Genomic DNA, 19,858 nt, shown 5'->3' on the forward strand with positions numbered 1-19,858 from the left:
CCTCCAAAACTATGCGTAGGTGGTTAGCTTTAAAAGCTTTTTTTTTACCAGACTCTGTGGAGGGATTATTAGAGGTATATTGGAAGTCTATTATGCCATGAATGGAATCGAAATTCTCACTAAAAAAGAAGTTGACTCGTTAGATATATTAGAGGGCAAGATACTGAGATCACTGCTCGAATTGCCAGCAACTGTTCCAGTAGAGGCTCTTTGATTAGAGCTGGGTACACCGTCGCTGGATATCAGATGGAGAATGACCTGTTGTAAATTCCTACTGAAGATGAAACAAGCAAAACAGCCTAAATTGTTAACTGACGTTATTTCATCTTTCGCTACCCATAAACAATACTGAGCAGGTAATAAAGCGCATGGCGCCCTTGTGAGCATAGTACAAGATCATTTGAGAGACATTGGTCTAGAATTTGCACACATGGAAAACGCGTTCTCCTTTTTGCATACACTCGAGATTAAATTGTATTCTTGGGACCATGCTAGATCCATTGATAACCTTGCTACTAAGAAGGGGTATGCAAAGTTTTCATCCCAAAGTTTTGTCCCTTGTAGACCGCGAAGCTATTTAAAATGTGTACTAAAACATGCAGGTCTTTTATATTGTACTTGCGCCTAAGTATACTATTAGTTTTAGACTACACTGGTTGTGGACTCACCTCCCTCGAGACCAAAGATTTTGTCAACTTTGTCTTAAATGTATTGGGAGCAGTAGGCATGTATTAACAAGTTTCCTGCATGCCCAAGAGTTGTATTTACAGGGATATTTGCGCTTTAGAAAACATTGAATCAGATCAGTTCTGGTCTGCTATTATCTGCAGAGTCCCTGGTAATTAATGCAGCTGCGATGCACAGTTGGGACAGTGTACAATTTATTTACCAGTTTAATGCGGAATTAAGTGTTACAGGTCACCCACACATTATATTGTATAGCTAGTATGTTGTTTTTATTTTGTTACCTTTAATTACCTAGAGATAACATTTAAATTAGATAGCATTCATTGAATTGTACCTTGTGATGGATTTTATTTGCATGTTTTATTGTGGTTTTACGGGTATGTGATTGATTTTTATAATGAGTAATAGAAATTGTAGTAATTGTTGTACTCTTGCGTCCCGTCCCCTTTCCTCCATACTGTATGGGGGCGTCCCTCACTAGGGATGGGAGACGGAACGTTTTTCACCAGAAAAAACGTTCTTCTCAAAATTTAGAGGTGCACGTGGGGGCGCAGACCTGGGATCATGCGCTAGCCTCACTCCGACCCACCAGCCCCAGTCCCAGTCCCCTTTTCCACATCGACTGCAACTGGCCGATTCAATAGCGCTCCTGGGTTTGGCTTCGGCCATGTAATACCACGCGCTCTTCCCCGGATATTCTTCTATCTTTCGTTCTTTTCAATAGGTACTTGATCCTCCGACGCCACGCTCCTCCTGTCGGCTTCAGCATGCTTCAGCACGTGTCCAGCCTGCCAGGGGCTCTTCCCTATGTCCGATCCCAACGCTCTTTGTCTCCGTTGCCTTGGCCCGACCACGGCTGGGAAGGCTGTTCCGCGTGCAACGCACTGACACCACGTGCACTGAAGAACAGGCTAGCTCGGTGGAGAGAGCTCTTCCAGAAGTCGACTCCGGAGGACTTAAAGGACTTGGTTCGAGGCCAAAGGCAAGGCCTCTATTTTCCATCGCACCCCGTAACAGCGATTCCTTCCCAAGGAAGCGCCCAAGCGGGAGGAACCTCTCGGGTTCTCACACCAGCACATGTACCGAGGCTAGTCCAGCTACCGGCCTTACGGCCGAGGGGTCTCCAGATCCTTCAGGCATCAATGCTGAGGGACCATAAGGTTCTTTTACCGGGGTCACACCCGAGGGGCAACGCCCTAGAACCGGCATTATGTCCAAGGGGGTGCCTGCACGCAGCACTACCGGCACTTCTGCCGAGGGCACTCCCCCTTCCAGGGTTCGGCCTGAGGTGCAGGGTAGGTCTCATGTTCCAACACCAAGCGTCTTGGACGAGGCTGGGCCCAGTGAGCCAGGCACCACGACTTCGGCACGTGGCGTGCAGCTCGACAAAATGGCCGCTGTGCCAAACAAAATGGCTGCTCATCCAATGCCACTCCTACGAACGCAGCGGGTGGAGGAAAGAGTTACAAGATGGGACTGGTGTCAACCAGGTATGGAACCTACAGCTTATCCATCAGCAGGGCAGGGCTGGTATTCACTGCACCCCAGATAGAGTGCCTCCCTGGCCCCAGCAGCCTTCGTCCACTCCGTCTATATTGCCTGCCACCTCTTCAGCCTCCGAAGACAGGTTCTTTGAAAGGTTCCTATCGCTGATGCGAAGCCATCCTCCGCAATGCTATCAGGGACATGTTCCCCCCGGTCACTCCACCGGCGCCCATAGTCATTACTCCTATGACTCTGGCGCCTCAGACTCCAGTGCAGCTCTCTTCGAATCTGGCTCCCCTACCTCCCACAATTCAGGCGGTCCCGCACCAGCCTCCACAGCAGCCACGGGCTCCGGTCTCCACACCACAGCCCTCCGCGCCCAGTACTCCACCTCCCGCTCCGGACCAACCGGCCACTCGGGTGGACACAGATGAGGAGGAGGACCCTTACACGCCGTCCTCCGCCAGGCCCTTCCACGAACGCCTTGCAGGTTTGGCAGAATATTTGGGCCTTCCTCAGCCTGCGGTCGAGCAGCCTAAGGAGGGGGTCTAGGCAGAAGTCCTCACCCTAAGACCCCCTACCAGAACGGGGATCCCGATGCAGAAAGATGTTGTTGTCCTGGCCATGAAGGGGTGGCTCAAGCCGCACTCGGCCCAAGCTTTCAATCGGTGCCTCAACGCCAAGTATAGGCAGGTGGAGGGGGATGCACTCTTGCTTTCAGCACATCCTCAACTGCACTCCTCAGTGATCATTGTGGCGTCACTCTACTCTAAGCCTCAGTCGTTCTCAGCCACCTCGTTCTCGACGCTGCTAGGCAAAGAGGAGAAGATCTTGGATGAGTACAGGAAAAAGCTGTACTCCAACGCCTCCTTGCACCTGCATCAAGCTAACGCCGATGCCATGCTGGCAGCCGTTAACCAAAGACTTTGGCGGGAGATAGCAGACTTCCTCCCAGAACTTCCGGCGCAGAGCCAAGCGCGCTTCTATTCCGGTCTTGGAGAAGACAGACTGGTAGCGCAGGACATCATGGAGTCCACTGTGGCCCACATTGATACCTCTTGCCGGGCCATATGCATTGCCAGGGACATGAGTAGGACGGCCTGGCTCCGGGCTACTAAGTTTAATCCCGATGTCCAGGAACGCATATTGGACCTTCCGGTCGCTCGTCCAGAGCCAAGCAGTGGAAGAAGTCCCAGCCACCCAGCGAGAATTGGGCTTCTATTCCAGAATTTTCACCATTCAGATGAACCACCAGGCTGGAATGAGAGTTGTGCTGGACCTTTCCTCCCTCAACCTCTCCCTTCCTCTGCAAAAATTCAAGATGGTTACGCCAGCACTCATTGCATAGACACTGTTCAGCGGAGACTGGATGTGCTCCCTGCATCTGAAGGACGAATATCTACACGTCCCGATTGGCAGCCACATCGTTCTTTTCTGCGGTTCAGGATCATGGGCTTCCATTTCCAATACAAGGTGCCACCTTTTGACCTCAATTCGGCCCCTAGGGTATTTACCAGGTTAATGAATGCAGTGGCAGCCCTCTTCGGGGACCAGGGTCACCACGTCTACCCGTACCTGGACGACTGGCTCATCAGAGCAACATCCCTGGAGGCAGTTCACCATACTTCCTCTGCACTGGTGAACCCACTCCACAACCTGGGGTTCACTATCAACCTCAAGAAGTCTCTGCAGCCTACGCAGAGCCTGACCTTCCTAGGCCTCATCTGTGATACAAGCTCTGAGAGAGTCTTCCCCTCGGAGGACAAAATCACAGCCATCAAGAGAGCCACTACTCACTTCCTCTCCAGGACAGTGACCTCGGCCTGGTGGTACCAACACTTGTTGGGTATAATTGCGACGGTTCTACTGGCCGTACCCCACACAAGACTCAGGATGAGGAGATTACAGCTACACTTCGCAGCCTCATGGAATTGGGAGAAGGGCTCCCAAGCGGAGCTGGTCCGCTTTCCTCCTTTTCTCCGTTCGGACCTCACATTGTGGTCTGCAGACTTCGACCTGAGGACGGGCAAGCCCTTCCAGCAGCCGGCCCGTCAGGTCACCGTTACTACGGACTTGTCCCTGGAGGGCTGGGGCGCACTCTCGGCAGCCACAGCGTTCATGGAGTCTGGACTCGGCAGGAGCAGAAGTCCCACATCAATTGGCTGGCGCTGAAGGGCATCTGGCTGGCTCTCAAGGCCTTTCTTCCTCTCATTGGAGGCAAGATAGTACTTATCCAGACGGACAACCCCACCAGCATGTACTACGTCAAGAAGCAGGGGATTTGCAGGTCCTCTCCACTGTGCAGCCTAGCGATCAGCATGTGGGAATGGGCACTAGAGAACAGGGGAGCCGACTTATGAATTTCCTGGGGGTACCCAAATATAGGAAGTGACATCACCAGCAATTATGACCGCATTTGGACGTAGTTGCCAACTTGGTGCAAGGGGGGCTAGGGGTTGCAGAACAGTGGAAATATTGGCTAGCATGTACTGCATATACTAAAGTCAAGTAAGAAGGTGGTTTAAGCCTTCCAGTTGCAAAGCAGTAAGCCATCACTGCCCCTACTCCACCCCTCTATAATCATCCAGGTTGCAGTAGTCCTCAAAAGGCAGAGCAACACAACTAGGATGAGAGGGTTCCATGTCATTTCATTGCCTGCTTTTACATCGCCAGGCTTTTTAATGTGCACATTCCATCGAAGTCAGACCTCTGCGCATTCCCACGGGTGTCCTCTTTTGGGAAATGCATGGGGTTCACTGTTTTCCTTGCTGGGTTCGACACCCTAGGCCCAAATCTGTAGGTTTCCCACATGAACAAATTGTGCTGTGGCGAAAGGCTAGGGGTTACCAGCGGGTTACCCTTTTCCTTTTGTGCCCCCGGTAGCTGCACCCACACATGTGTGGTACCTTTTTCGTCAGGACACCTGTGGGAACGCGAGCAGGTATGATATCTGTTGTTGGCAACCTGTTTCGGTGAGTGGACACAGGGAAATGTCTCTGAAATTGGCTGGAAATGAAGACACTTCTCAGACATTTCGCTCTGGCCACCCACCGAAACACACCGCCAACAACACATGGCCTACCTTCCCCCGTCCCCACACGTGTCCCGATGAAAACGGTGGTGCAAGGTGAACACTCACCTTCTGTTTTCACTGCAGCAGCCCGAAATGGCTGCTGCGGTGAAAATTACTTTCACGCCGACGTGCTTTACGCACGCCGACGAGAAACTGAAGGTAATCCAGCCCCGACCTCCCCCTCACATAGCCCGGGATTGAATTACAGTTTTGAGCGATCCCCGCTCAAAACAGAGTGCCAAAAAGGACGAGCTATCTCGCCCTTGGCACTGGAGTGGTTAATCAGCACTAGAAAATTACAACTAGATAATAGCTAGTGGGAATTTCAAATTTTGAGGCCCAAATAAACTTCTGGTTAAAGGGTGTTTCTTGGTTGATGGCTGTTATGTTTATAGAGTTCTCGGATATGACAAATAGGTCACCTAGGGCTGTCCACTACAGTCACACTGATGTATATTTAAAACACTATACCATACTCTTAAAGGACTACTTCGAAGGGCAGTGTGGGCATCTGTAGACTCTCATAAAGCTATTAAGAGGGTTGTTCACTCGGGAAGCACCCATTTCTTAAGATGTCTCCAAAATCTGATATGGCCTGTACTGGAGTGCCCTGTCAGGACCCTGGTGCATGTGTGAGGGTACTTCATGATGGAGGTCCTGGAGCAGTCTAGGGAGGGTTCCCTCCGCAACACAAGGAGTGGGTGCATGGGACGGCTTCTTTGTATCATAGAATGATGATAATGGTAGCTGGACTATCAGTGAGATGTAATGGAATAGAATAGAAATGCCTGCAATATTAGAGTACATGAGCATTTCATGACAACACAGCCAATGATGGAACTCTGCTACTTGGTCATAATTCAGAGACAGCTGGCAAATAGAGCAAGTACAGAGGGCCTGGCAAATGACTCTCCAGTGCCTACAAAAAAGAAAAAAACTGTTGGCTTTGTCAAGGTTTGCTTCTCCAGCAGTCAACCCACACATGCTTACTTCTTATGCATAAACCCAGCTACAATTGCACTCTATATATTCGGGATCATAAAAGTGTAACAATAATCGGACATCCTATTCCACGCTTGATAAAACAGAATACACCTTGTTCAATAATACATTTATCACAGCTAGTAAGATGACCATTCCCAAAACCCTAACTGAAAGGAGCTTTGCAAATATAATACTAGTTTTCACCATTACTGGCCCCTCCTCTATCGTGTACATTCCAATAACCCTCTATTTCACACCATATCCCTCACTTGCATACCATATGCCCAGGATTTGACCTCTATGCCCAATATTTTCAGTCGAACATGCTCCGCAGTTGTGACATACATTTCTGCCATTTGTTATTTACTATGCCCACATGTGCAACCCAATACTCACTTCCTTTTGCATTCCCATATTCCCCTCATTTTTCCTCATCATTTCTTTCATTACATGTTCCCTCATTAGCTCTTTTACATCCTAAATTGAAACTCTATTCACCAAAATATATGCATGCTATCTGTTTCTAGGAGGCAGTACAAATGTTTGCTTTTAACAGGAATTCAGTGCAGGAAGCAGATGAAAGGACATACTAATTGCGTATATACCAAGTAGCTGAAGGCACACTTGGTTAAGACATTTTTATTTCACCACAATTTTTTTAAATTGATGGACAGATGCAAAGCAAGAGCCTCTTGCTTTGCATCTGTGCCTCCATTTCTAAAAATCGTTTTGGGTTGAGTGTACCTCTACATCCGTGCACCCCTCTTGTTAAGAGGGGTGCACAGATGTACAAATACATCCAATCCAAACCAAAACGATTTTTTGAAATGGAGGCACAGATGCAACCTCTTGCTTTGCATTTGTGCCTTAATTTCTAAAAATTGTTTTGGGTTGGGTGTACCTCTACATCCATACTACGTCTCTTCTCTTCGACAGGGTGGGTGAGGGGGCTCAGCTCCGACTTCATTCCGTCGGCGGGTGCCCGGGCCCCCGAGCACCCGTGTACTCGGCGCCCCTGCTGGAGAAAAACATCTACCTCATGGGAGTCCAACGTGGATTCGGACAGGCTCAGCAGACTGGGAGCGGAATATTACGAGTGGCAACTGAACAACCTGGTGCTGAAGGAGGTCTTCCTCAGATGGGGGCACCCCCAAGTGGATCGGTTTGCCTCCCGGGACAATAGGAAGTGCCAGCAGTTAAACTTGTGGCAGGGTCAGGGCCCTGGCTCCCTGGGCGATGCATTCCAGATACAATTCAACAGCATGACGGCGTATGCCTTCCCGCCCACACCCCTTGTTCACAGGGTGATCTGCAAGATAAAGGAGTCTTGCCACCTCAACATCATTCTGATAGCTCCATGGTGGCCAGCGAGACAGTGGTTCTCCGAGCTCCTCAGCCTTTTGGACAGGCCACCCATTCACCTACCGTTGGGCCCAGCTCATCTTCTGGCAGAGCATGGGGGCAGAGTAGTACGCCCCGCACAAGCTATCCTTCGCAGCATGGTTCCTGAGCAGGTCACGCTGAAATACTTGAGCCTTTCTCAGGCTAACTTAGAAATCATTCAGGGCGCCAGAAGCAAGGCTACTAGGAGCCAATACAAGAGCAAATGCTCTAGATTCTGCCATTGGGCCGACTCTAAGGAGATTGACCCCCTTAAGTGCACTTTGGACGATGTGCTCTCCTTCTCAGCACACCTTGTCCACTCTGGCGTACAGGTGAACACATGCCGCACCTATTTGGCAGCCATAGGGGCTTACAGGAATTCGGAGGAGGGCATATTCTCCTCCTCCAACCTGGTGGTCAAGCGACATCTGGCGGGCCTCCACAGACTCTACCCAGCTATATAGAAACGACACCCAATGTGGGACCTCAATGAAGTGTTGGGCGCCTTGGCGCACAAACAATTCGGGCCAATGGCATCCACGGACATCAGGCTGGTCACCATTAAGACAGCTCTGCTGGTGGGCCTCAGCTCGCAGTGTCAGCGAGATACAGACTCTGGTGGCATCAGAACCCTACAGGACCATTCACAAGGACAAGGTGGTCCTACGGACGCACCCTGCGTTCCTGCCCAAGGTAGCCTCCTCCTTCCATCTTAACGAGGAGATAGTCGTACCCACTTTCTTCGCCAACTCCAAGGATGAGCCTCAGAGGGTCTTGCACTGTCTGGATGTCAGACGCGCTCTGAAATACTATCTTGACAGGACCAAGGATTTCCGCAAGTTGGACGTTTTGTTTGTCACTTTCGGTGGGTCAAGGCCCGGTTATCAGGCTTCCAATGCCTCCATAGCAAGATGGATGGTTTCGGCCATCAAGATGGCCTGTGAGAGGCAACACAAGCCATTGCCAGCAAACATGCATGCCCACGCTGTCAGAGCCAAGGCCCCGCCCATTGCATTCCAACAGCATGTCCCGTGCCAGGTCATCAGCAGGGCGGCCACCTGGGCCCCCTCTTCGGCTTTCTGTAAGCATTACTGTTTGGACGCTGCCCCTAGGTCAGACGCGGCCTTCGGACAGGCGGTTCTAAGGAACTTGTTTTCTTAAGGAGGGTCTCCTCTCCACCCTAGGGCTACATTCAGTTGTAATCGGCAATATAGTATGGAGGAAAGGGGACGGGACGTAAGAGTAATGAATAGTTACTCACAGTAGTGACTAACATACTCTTAGTCCATAGTCCCCTTTCCTCCATACGTCCCACCATCCTCCCCCCTAATAATATTGAAGTCATTAGGCAATGTTAAATATTGTCGACGCGTCATTGGGGTCTGAGGAGTGGCACAGCTGGGCGGGGTCAGGTGAGCGCATACTCACAAGGCTGCGCCCCTGCACGCCTTTAAATTTAAAGGGGAAGAAGGTTTTTTCTGGTGAAAAAGGTTCTGTCTCCAGTCCCTAGCGAGAAAACACCCCCATACAGTATGGAGGAAAGGGGACTATGGACTAAGAGTACGTTAGTCACTACAGTAACTATTAATTTATTGTCATTATGTAATTTCCTTTGTATCATGCAAAAGGCTAGAAATGCTAGCGAAAAGCATTAATCAAAGAAATAAATACCCATCTTCCCTTTCAGATCCACGAGCGAGCACTTGGCAGCGGTGTACGTTATAAGTCAACATAACATAATATATCAGTGTTACATAGCCTGAAACTCAAAATAATGTTGTTGTACAGTTTCCCAAAACGGGAGGGAGATACCATTGGGCTTGAAACCTAAAGGGAGCTTTGCAAGATAATTTCAAATTTTGTGTCATACTTTGTTTGCAGCTTGCACCTAATAGATATAACAAACTACAGGAGTCTGCAATCACTGGTGAAAAAGTGTAATTCTTCTTATTTTAGTTTAACATTCATTACAATGGTGCAATCATATGTATTTGCAGAACCTGGGGAGAACACCCTAACAGCTGACACGTTTGTTCCCTTTTCACAGCATTTGTCCATTATAAAATTCACTTGAACAAATCATTACCACAAACAATGACATTAGGTGCTTTGTTTATGGTCTATGGAGTGTTGACCCTGTATATGAATGAATGTGTATATTTTTATTTTGATAGTGTGAAGTGCTCCATAATTTAAGCAGTGACACTGTGTAGTAACTACGATGGCGAAGAAAGCTATTTTCCATTTTTTAAGTTTCCTTTATTTCTTATTATTCACCTATTTGTGCCAACTTGTATTGATCTTTTTTTTCATATACATAGTCCTTTGTCGAATTGTTGGTCCCTGCATTGTATTGTAAAACATTGAGTAAAATCAGGTGAAGGAATAATGTAACTTTTAAGTGATTTTGATTTGATTGTAGTATTTTTCCACCGTAGGCATATTGCTACAACGGGCAGACTTTGCTCACAAGTGATAAATGTGGAGAGGCGATACGTTCACTGCAAGAAGCAGAAAAGCGTATGTATTGAAAAAAGAGTTGGCATCCATAATTGTAAAATACATGAATGTATTGGGATGTATTTTAAGTGACGAAAATGTAAGTCATAAGGATAATGTGCAAAGGTTTATTTCACGTAATGTTTAATGCTGTTGCCACCTCAGCATTCTTTAACAGAGTAATTTGAGGAAGGGTCTACGTGCATGAAACAGGCTAGCTCAGTTTCCTCTTGGGAAGAAAATATATCTGTTAGACCATCCCTTTAACCACGTTAAACAGACCTGCCCCTTACCTGGTGTTAGGACTGATTTTCTATACTCTGGCCTGATGGACAAATGTATAGAAGGCCAACCTAGTTTAGTGAGAGGAACAACTTTGGGAGCTGTAGCCACACCAGTTCAAGATTAGCGGACAAGCTGTCTAGGCTAAGTTTCAAGAGGTGGTGAGCTTGTAAGGGGTCCCTAATGAGCACACACATTGAAAAGCCAGGGAGCACACTTGGACAATCAGCTCTAAAAATATTTGTGGCCATAGAACACTATGAAAAATGACTACTAGCATGTAATATTATCACACAACGCTAAATAAATGATACATATATACAATCACTGGAGTAGGGCAAAATACATATAAACACCCTGTCAAGGAAGGTAAGTATTAGTATGCAGCACTACAGGTCCTCAGAGATACAACCCTACAGATGTCCATCCCTAGGATGTATGGGCCCTTGTGCCCAAGGTTCACCAAAGTGTCGCACAGTTTTGTGAGACTGACAAAAATGAGTGTAAGGCTTCTGGGGTCCAATAAAGAGTTCCAAGTGGTAGAGGACAAGTTAGTCTAACTAACAAAAGTGTCCCCAACATTCAGAGAGCTTGCGCGAGCAAGCAATGGCAAAGCCAAACTGTTATAAAAGTTTCTAAAAGTTACCAAACTTTCAAAAGGGGACAGAGGGGCTCAGGAAAGTATTGTTACAACTCAACCCCTGTACTCCGATTTTTCTTAGGGCTTGGCAGGTCTTCTGAAGAGGGTCTGAGGTATCTTTTCCCATCGTCAGCTTCAGCCCTAAATGCCCAGGAGTTACAGGTTCGAGCACTTCTCTGGTCGCCGACTAATGCTGGTGCAAGGTGTAAGGAAGGCATGGTATCAACAGTAAGACAGACCCAAGTGACCACAGTTCAAGGGTGTTTATTGAACTTCAACAATGGTGTTATAAACGCCTATCTAATCCTAAATCTACAGATGGGAGCAAGCTACGGCCATCAAATAATAATAATGCAGTCCTGGTGGAGTCTTGTCAAAATAAAAGGGCCTATACTAAAAAAAAACGATTGCCAATCCTTAGCGCTAAATACAAATAGTGTGGGTTAGTGTTCATGAAAAAGAAAGAACTGTTCACAAAATGATATGTCAGGATGTTCAGGCAGTTGGCCTCCCTTCCCCACATTTTCAGCACGAAACAAGACGGTTCAATCGAGCAAAGCACACACTCTGTCTTCTTCGGCACGAGGGTACAGTCCCATTACCAGCATCAGCGAGTTCTGTGCCCAAGTCTCTTTACTTATCAAAGTCTCTTGATTCAGAGGGCCTGATGTACCAAAACGAAACACAAAGGTACTTTAATTAAGGTAATTCATCCTAGATCCCCCTCTTCCGGGATCAGATCCCCCTTTTACAATGTTCAGAGAATATTCTTTCTCGGGTGACTCACGGTTCACCCCGGAACCCCCTCAGCCGGGCTCAGATCCTTCCTCCTACACAATTAGTCTTCCTCAGCCAGGCTCATACCAATTTCAGTTAGCATTAATCTATCAAAGACTTTTAGATTTCCTCATAGAATGTTTCCGCTTACAACCTTGGTTCTAACACAGGCTGGTCTGGTATCAGTCTCTCTGACTCACCGGCTGAGCAGTCTTTACTGGCGCTGCTTTGTTGTAGGAGCCAAGGACAGTACCACAGCAGCAAACGCTCCTCCCCGCCTTTGTTATTGATGTGGGAGAGCCCCGGGTACCTCTGACACACAATGCAGGTTTCTTCAGCATTAGTCCCAGGTCTTAGGTTTCTTATTTTCCAAGGTTCACGAAAGTAACGGGTTGAAAAGGTCAAGGGCACTTCCCTCCTTGCAACCCTTTCTGGTCTTGCTGTCTTTCTCCTCATATTAAACTGCCATCTTGGAACTGCTGCTTCCTTGTGTGCTTTGCCTTGCTCATAGTGCGCTTTCGTGCTCTGCCTTTTATCCGTGTGGGGGAAGTGTGATGAAAGTCAGGTGTGTGTAATGATCGGTAATTGTCTGACGCCTGACCATTGTTTTGGGACAGGTCAGGTATACGGCTCTGGTGTTAGTCTATTTTCGCTCACGGTGAGCTGTCCGTGAGAAAGTGTTTGTGTCGGGAAAGTGAGGGGCCCTGGGGGAGGTTGAGTTCCTAAGTATCCTGGGAAAAGGTGTTACAGGGAAGGGGATACTGCATCTCACCATTCGGTGTCCCACTCCCCGAAGACCCCTCATCCAGGTGATCCTTCCACACTGGTGCACCCCCAGGAACTGGATCCAAAAGTGATGGCCATGTCCTTACTGGACGCTGCAGGAAAGACATTTGCTGAGGCACCTAGTGGCATGGGTGGATGATACCAAGCAATTGAGTAATCTTCAGGCTGGGTTCAGGGTTCAGGAAAAAGCACAATAGATCAGCGCTTCCAGTTCTACTTAGTGATCCAAAAACAACTGAGAATCGCAAACACTAATTTATATGGGGTATTTGTGGATCTCAGGGCAGCATTTGACAACGTCCCCAGAGATGGTCTGTGGGCAGTTTTGCATGCCATAAATATCCCTAGTGAATGTTTGTGAGTGATACATTTTTCAGAGTGGGCTAAGGGGTCCGACAGGGTTGCGTCCTTGCTCCAGTATTATTCTGTTTGTACATCAACTCTATTATTGAGAGACTGTTGGCGGTGAGCACGGACCTGCCAAGGTTGGGGGGGACCGCATCCCAGTCTTGTTTTCCATGGATGACGCAGTCCTATTGTCCGCCACCCAAATGAGACTGCATCTTGCCCTGTCCACGCTAGCAGATGAATGCGGCAAATTGGGGTTGGAGATGAATGCAGCAAAAACTAAAGCTATGGTTTTTACATCAAAATCATCGGTAACCAAACCATTGAAACTGGAGGTGGGTGGTAAAATTCTAGAAGAGGTGGGTTGGTATGATTATCTGGGGATTTCGATTCTCAAGTGGGGGTTGTAGTGTCGATCAGATTGCCAAAACCAACACTCTACTGCAAAAAAATAGCGGGCCCTGGAAGCCTACCATGCATGGCATGGTAGGGGTGCAATAAGCCCGGCCCTCAAGCTATACGCAGCACAGGCTAAGACAGCAGCATTATATATCGCTGAAGTCTGGGGCTATGTCGATGCCACCCCCCCCTAACAATTACAGAGAACACATTTCTGAAGACGATTTTGCTGCTTCCCCAAAGCACCCCAGCTAGTACAGTTCGTATGGAGTTTGGTCTCTCTCGTATCTGCGAAGAAATAAGTGGTTTGGGGAAACAAGGAGCTAAGGAAATACCGGGAAGCATTAGAGCATGTATTTACATTGGGGGGATGGCACAGGAGTCAATGGTAAGTCCATGTAAAAAATGGCTTGCCCTCTTGGGTCTATCTCCATATTGGAAAAATCTGTTGATTCTGGGAGATGACGTGAAAGAGAGAGTCAAGATGGCCTTTCATAGATAAAAATTAACAAGGGCATGGACGATCACATTAGCCCTGGCAACCGGTCCAAACTACTTAGAGCTCAAAGCTTCGCAGGGCATTGAGCTATACCTGAATACAGTAGAGCCAGTAAATGCCCGTGCCTTATACATGAGGCTACACCTAGGCTGCTTGCCCGTGCGGGAAAAAAACGAGTAGCTGGGATGGGAAGGGTAGCTCTGGATGTCCGACGTGTGCAGCATAGGTGTAGAAACAATAGCCCACGTCATACTAATCTGTGAACCCTTAAAAGAATTAAGAGCCAGGTATTTAAAACCATTGTTTTTGTTATATAACATTAATACCGCTAGGGAAGCTCTGGAATTTTGTAAAATGTCTAATGATTTAAATGTGGTTTACTTTGTCACCAAGTATATCCATAGGGCTTGGTTGAGGAGGGAAAAGTATTTTGTAGTGTTGCTCTGACTCCCATTGACAGGAGTCGGTTAAGTGTTCTGTGATGATCTTGATTTGGGATTTTAAATATGTATCATAGTTTAGTGTTTTATATTTTTTAGACTTGTTTATATTGTTACATGTATTGTATTATATGATGTACCTAAATGGGACTTCGCAGAATAAAGGTTGTACTATGATGAAAAGCAAAATGTTTTGGAGTCCACAGAAATGTAGGGAAAGGTGGTCTAAAGAGAAATCTTTCCTAACACCCGGGACTACTTCTTTCAGTCTTCCGGCATGAGCACCTTGTTGTAGCTAGATGCACTGATGTCTACATTTCACATCTGGCGTGGTTCCTTTTTGTGTGCAATAAATGTGAATGTTCTATTTACAACTTCCTTGTAGGTGGTTTTGTTGCCCTTCTTGGGTTTATGCAGGTTGCTCTAACCCAATAGGATAAGCTCTTGGTCCCAGGTCTTAGATTGTGGGCTTTGAAGCTGGTAGCCTTTCTGTTTTGAACGCGCTCAAAGACTTGTTTGTTTTTTTGTGTGGTCAAACAGAACAAAGTTGGGTTTGTCTTCTGGCATGATGCTCCACTGGATGGTGTGATGTCTCCATCCATATTTGTTTTACCATAGAGCTCACGCTTGCATTTTAGTAATTATGGATTCTTACCTTCCTATAGGTATCTCTAACCATCATTTGTCTCTCTTGTTTTAATAATTGTGAATGCATGCATATTCTTCTGGATTATGATATTGAGAATCAACATTGTCATTGTTATGAATGGTGGGTTTTTGGAAATCTGATCCTTCGCCTGAATTAGAAAAAAACTGCAGTGGTATGGGCACCAGCTAGAATTTCATGCACCACTCATGCAGTATTGATGGTCTCTGTTCATCTTTAAATCTTCACATGAATGTTACATGCAGGAACGTGTACAACATCTCCACTATTTGCCAATACATGGCATGAATTATAGGAGAAAGCTTACCATGCCGGCTTGACCATCTATTAAATGGATGGGCCACCTGAGCAATTTATGACAGTACCCAGTTTTAACAAAGTATTGTGCCTGATACTTTTTATCGCTGACTGTGGATTGTATTTCGGCTGTGGGTACTCAATTAAAAAGTAAAATGCAAAAAACTCGATTGAAGGCATTCTCTCTGGAGGGCATTTCTCAAGAGCTGTAGGACTATTTGAGCCATATGATAACATTCACTACTTGATTTTGGCTTACCTAGCCATCTGCAAACGCTTTTATGATCTAGTGCAAAACACTGTACTTTCTGCTGTTGTTAGCCACGAATTCCATAGGGCCGTGCTCCAGAAGTTCATAGAATATTTGTGTGGTGTTTATCCTGGTCAATTTTGGTTAACAAAACACCTTATTCCAATAGGGGTCCCAATGGGAGGCAAAATCTGTTTAGATTGAAGATGTGTCTTCTCTTTTGGATCACATGAAGCTGAATTTGTGGTTTGGACCACTCTCAGGTGATGCAGTATTTTTTCAGGCATACCGCCTCAATTTTCCTGTGCACCCAGGATTTAGATGGCTTGAGGGAGAGAGGTGTGAGACTCATTTCATAAAGGTCAGATCAGAAGCTGGCAACTATAGACCTGTCAGGCAGGGCTTCTAATGAGAAAACCTGAACGAAATATTCAAGTTTCTCAAAATGATGGGCTTAAGCTTTCACAGAAATAAAACAAAAAAAAGGATGCTGTTTGATTTCTTGGAATTAGGGCTGATCGCATCAACCCACCAAAAGACCATACAAATAATCTCCATTAAGACATGCTTACTGTAATGTTTTCATATGCATATCCATTATGGCTAGCCTGAAATTTTTGGATTCTACCTGTGACCTGTGGGACTGCAGCTCTCTTTTGGTGGGTCTTTTGGAGCTAGGTTAAATATTTATGTTGACAATACCCAACTGATATTCCATTTGGGAGACTAGTAGGGTAGGGTGTTCAATCTAATTATTTTAAGGACTGCCTGGAAAAGGTCAGTTTATGGATTAACCTGAATCGAATAAAGTTTAATATTAAAAATATATTTCTGCTCCCCTCCACCACCCTCGTACAGTGATATTGATAACCTGTAAGAACCCTTAGTGTCTGATTGCTCACTGGATCAGTTCTGGTGCAAGGCACTAGGTGTTTGCCCAGCTCCTGCTCAAAAAGTCAGGGACTTGGGTGTCTGGTTGTAGCCTTCTCATCGTCAAATTTCAATGGCCATCAGAACCTGCTTTTTCCATCTCAGTTCTTTAAAGAGATTTCTGGACTATTTCACATTCCCTCACAAAATTCAATGGCTTAATGCATTTGTGTTTAGCAGACTGGACTCTTGTAATGCAATTTATTTGGGCCTGCCAAAATTGGCTCTCCATAGATTGCAAATTGCACAGATCACGCTGTCAAGGATTTTATTGCACTTGGGACGCAGATCTCATACACCTCTTCAGGGGATCCAGTGATTTTACCGAAAACATTTTATTCAAGGCATTTTTGACCGAAACAAATGTACCAAAAAAATACAGAAATTAAAAAAAAAAATACATGTATCGGGGGAGGAGAGTATGGGGTTAAAACAGGTGAGGAGGGAGTTGGGGGGGGGGGGGTTAAAAACATGTGGAAACCAGAGGTTTGGGGGGGTGAGCCCCCCAAATCATTTAAAAATCTGTATTTTTTTGGTAAATTTGTTTGGGAAGAAAATGCCTCAAATAAAAGGTTTTCGGTAAAATCACATGGAGCCCTCTCCAGTCTTATGTGTATTACATTGTCTTCCAGTCAAACAGAGTATGAAGTAAAGGGTTTCTGCTTGGTGCACAAGTCCTACTACAATCTCGCTCCACCTTTCTTTAGTAGCATGTTTAATCATCACCTTCTAGAGTGCTCCGTTCAACGTCTGCAGGACTTCTTTCTGTTCCCAAAGTCAGATATGTTAGGTGGGGCGGCTGCTCATTTTCTTGCAAGCTGCCAACCTTTCTCCACCCTACTGCTGAACACCTGGATTTTAGACACAGCCTAAAAGCCTTTCTGTTTCCTCATGAATGTCCTCCTCCTTTTTTCTCTTTCAAATGGGGGTGATCTCAGAGTTTATTGTTCAGCTCTGTGATGCCTTGTTAAGGTAATTGTTTGCACTTTATAAGACCCTCTACCATGCCAAAAGCCATTACACTGGCACCATGCTGTGAATGTCATTTCCTGAGGGCCACAGTATCACATTAGTCAACAGAGTTCATTAGTGACCACACCAGCTTCACAGGTGAGTTGTGGCTCAATGAACAGCCAGCTGGACTCATTCTCAACGTGCTTTCAAGAGGTCAACTGAGCAGAAAAGAATTCACATCGCTGATGAGGTGATGCTGGTAAATATTTCCATTTACAAAAAAAAAAAAAAAAAGGCTGGTGGATTACCTTTAACTAGATGTGGCTAATTTGTGATACCTCGCCTGGAGGATCGAGTCATATCCTGAAGGCCATAATGCTAAAAGAATACAGATAGGTTGCAGGTAACCCAGAGGAGGGTTGCCAAGACGGTTAAGGTCTACACCAGAAATCCTGAGAGAGTCTTAAAAACACCATCAGCACACTCCACACATCGAGTGATGCACAAGAAAGCGCTTCATGGAAATGTTGTTGGTTTTACTGGAGCTGAAATGGAAAGGTCCTGGGCAGACTCGACAGTAATGTACTTGCCTGAGGGCAAATATATCGTTTGTGACTTAAGTAAGTTCTAAAACATTAGAACAGTTGGTAGATTGACATTCTAGATGGGCACAGATTGAGCCATTTTCTATGGCTCTCAGAATCTAGTAAGGTGCCAGAGCCAACCTTCATCAGAATGCTATTTTGGGTTGAAAATTCATGAGATTTTCTGTATTATTCTGTCTTTATTGTGGGGGTTGTTTGCTCCTCTATTTCCAGGTAATTGAAATGTCCATATAGAGGGCTATACAAGTCCCACAATGCAATGGAGCAAAAACAATGGGTGATGTCTCACGAAACAAAACAGTATTTCATAAAAACGTATTTCAAGAAGTGTTAAAAAAAAGTGCCTCAATGTGGAACATTTATAATGCACTTTAGTGATATTTAGTAGACATTATATATGTTCCACATTGCGGGTAGGAGAATTGTTTCCCTCGACTATATCACCACAACACTTACCACTTGCGGCACATTTATTTGCACACTTCTTGAAATATGTTTTGATGTCTTTGTGATAAACATGTTTTAGTGGAACCATGCATTTGTTCAAATGATTGGACGACTATTGGTCATGTTTTATGATTATTTATGATATGGTAATAAAAGAATGAAATGAATTGGATATTATGATTCCTGACCTATCACACTCCTTTCTACTTTTTTGAGTCCTTTATTTGAAATACTGTTTTGTTCCGTGAGAAATCACCCATTGTTTTTGCTAAATCTTTTCTCCCCAATGCCCACGATGAAGGGGATACCCATCCTTTCTGTATAGTGCACAATGCAATGGAACCTGCTCTTGGGACCGGTGGCTGGTGAACGCAAAAACTTAGAAGTGCTTACTGAGCAGATGTCATTGCAATGTGTCTTTGGGACAACCTCCCCACAGCGTTATGAAAAAAGAAAAGTCACCAGTTGTCAGCATTCTCTCGCAGGATGGTATGTGCCCAGAGGTGGTAAGAGGAGGCTCACCACTCCTTCCTTGACTGAAGCCAAACAATAGTCCTTCAACACAGGGATAACATCACCACAGAGGCAATATGCTTTGAGGGAGATGAACAAGAAGACCTCTGATAACTTCGAGCACCTTTCCCCAGCAGTAGGGCAAGAACCCCAAGAAGGTCCGCCTCAACATTTGTGTTTTACAGTTTCAGGTCGAGCAGGTGGTTTTCCAGGAGCTCTTGGTTCTGATCGTGAGTCCATGCTGAGAGCAGGAACCATGAAGTGAAGCCATCAGGTCTGAGAGCACTGGTATGGAGCGCAGAATGGACTAAAAAATAATTCATTCAGCCACAGGAAAAGAAACATAGCATGAATGCACACATTCAGCGTAGAGCTGCTGAAAGCTTGCAAACCAATACGTTTGTTTATTGCAGGCATACTGAGTGAGATCAGAAAGCTGTCATGATTGCGGTGCCTAATTCCAACATGGCAACATGACTTTTATGGCTACACCAAATTGACACAATGCACACCTACTTATTGTGTGGTTGAAGGTACAGTAGGTTTAAAGAGAATCTCAAGATATTTTACGCCAACTTGATAATAAATGAATTCAGGTGAAGGGGAGAGAAACGCAAGCTTGGCATCTAGGTTGTCAGTATAACAGAAAAAGTGTGTCCTTTGCATACTATCTTGTATTATAGGTTCTAATGTATTTTTCTAAAAAACTGATTGCATTTCTGTTCAGTTTCTCTTGTAGTGATCTTTTGATAAGAAGCCCCTGATGAAGAGTGTTTACTCGAAACGCGTTGGGCAATTTGTGCTTTAAAATGTTATGAACTAATGGACTACTGTATCGTTTTACTACATTTGATGAATGTTAAATGTACGATACTCCTATAAAATTGGTTTTAATGACATACACAAATACACA

The 19,858-nt window shown here is 45.7% G+C and overlaps 1 protein-coding gene across 2 annotated transcripts in view; it reads left to right on the forward strand.

Moving 5' to 3' along the window:
• Positions 1–19,858, forward strand: part of BROX (BRO1 domain and CAAX motif containing) — a 904,523-nt gene that overhangs the window by 781,345 nt on the left and 103,320 nt on the right. For both annotated transcript variants that reach the window (XM_069608616.1, XM_069608615.1), the window contains one exon: positions 10,051–10,132. In XM_069608616.1, coding sequence (XP_069464717.1) covers positions 10,051–10,132 — 82 coding nt within the window. The remainder of the gene's footprint in view (positions 1–10,050; positions 10,133–19,858) is intronic.

This window comes from Ambystoma mexicanum, chromosome 4q, assembly GCF_040938575.1.
Source record: "Ambystoma mexicanum isolate Mex_15411 chromosome 4q, UKY_AmexF1_1, whole genome shotgun sequence".
Taxonomy (NCBI): domain Eukaryota; kingdom Metazoa; phylum Chordata; class Amphibia; order Caudata; family Ambystomatidae; genus Ambystoma; species Ambystoma mexicanum.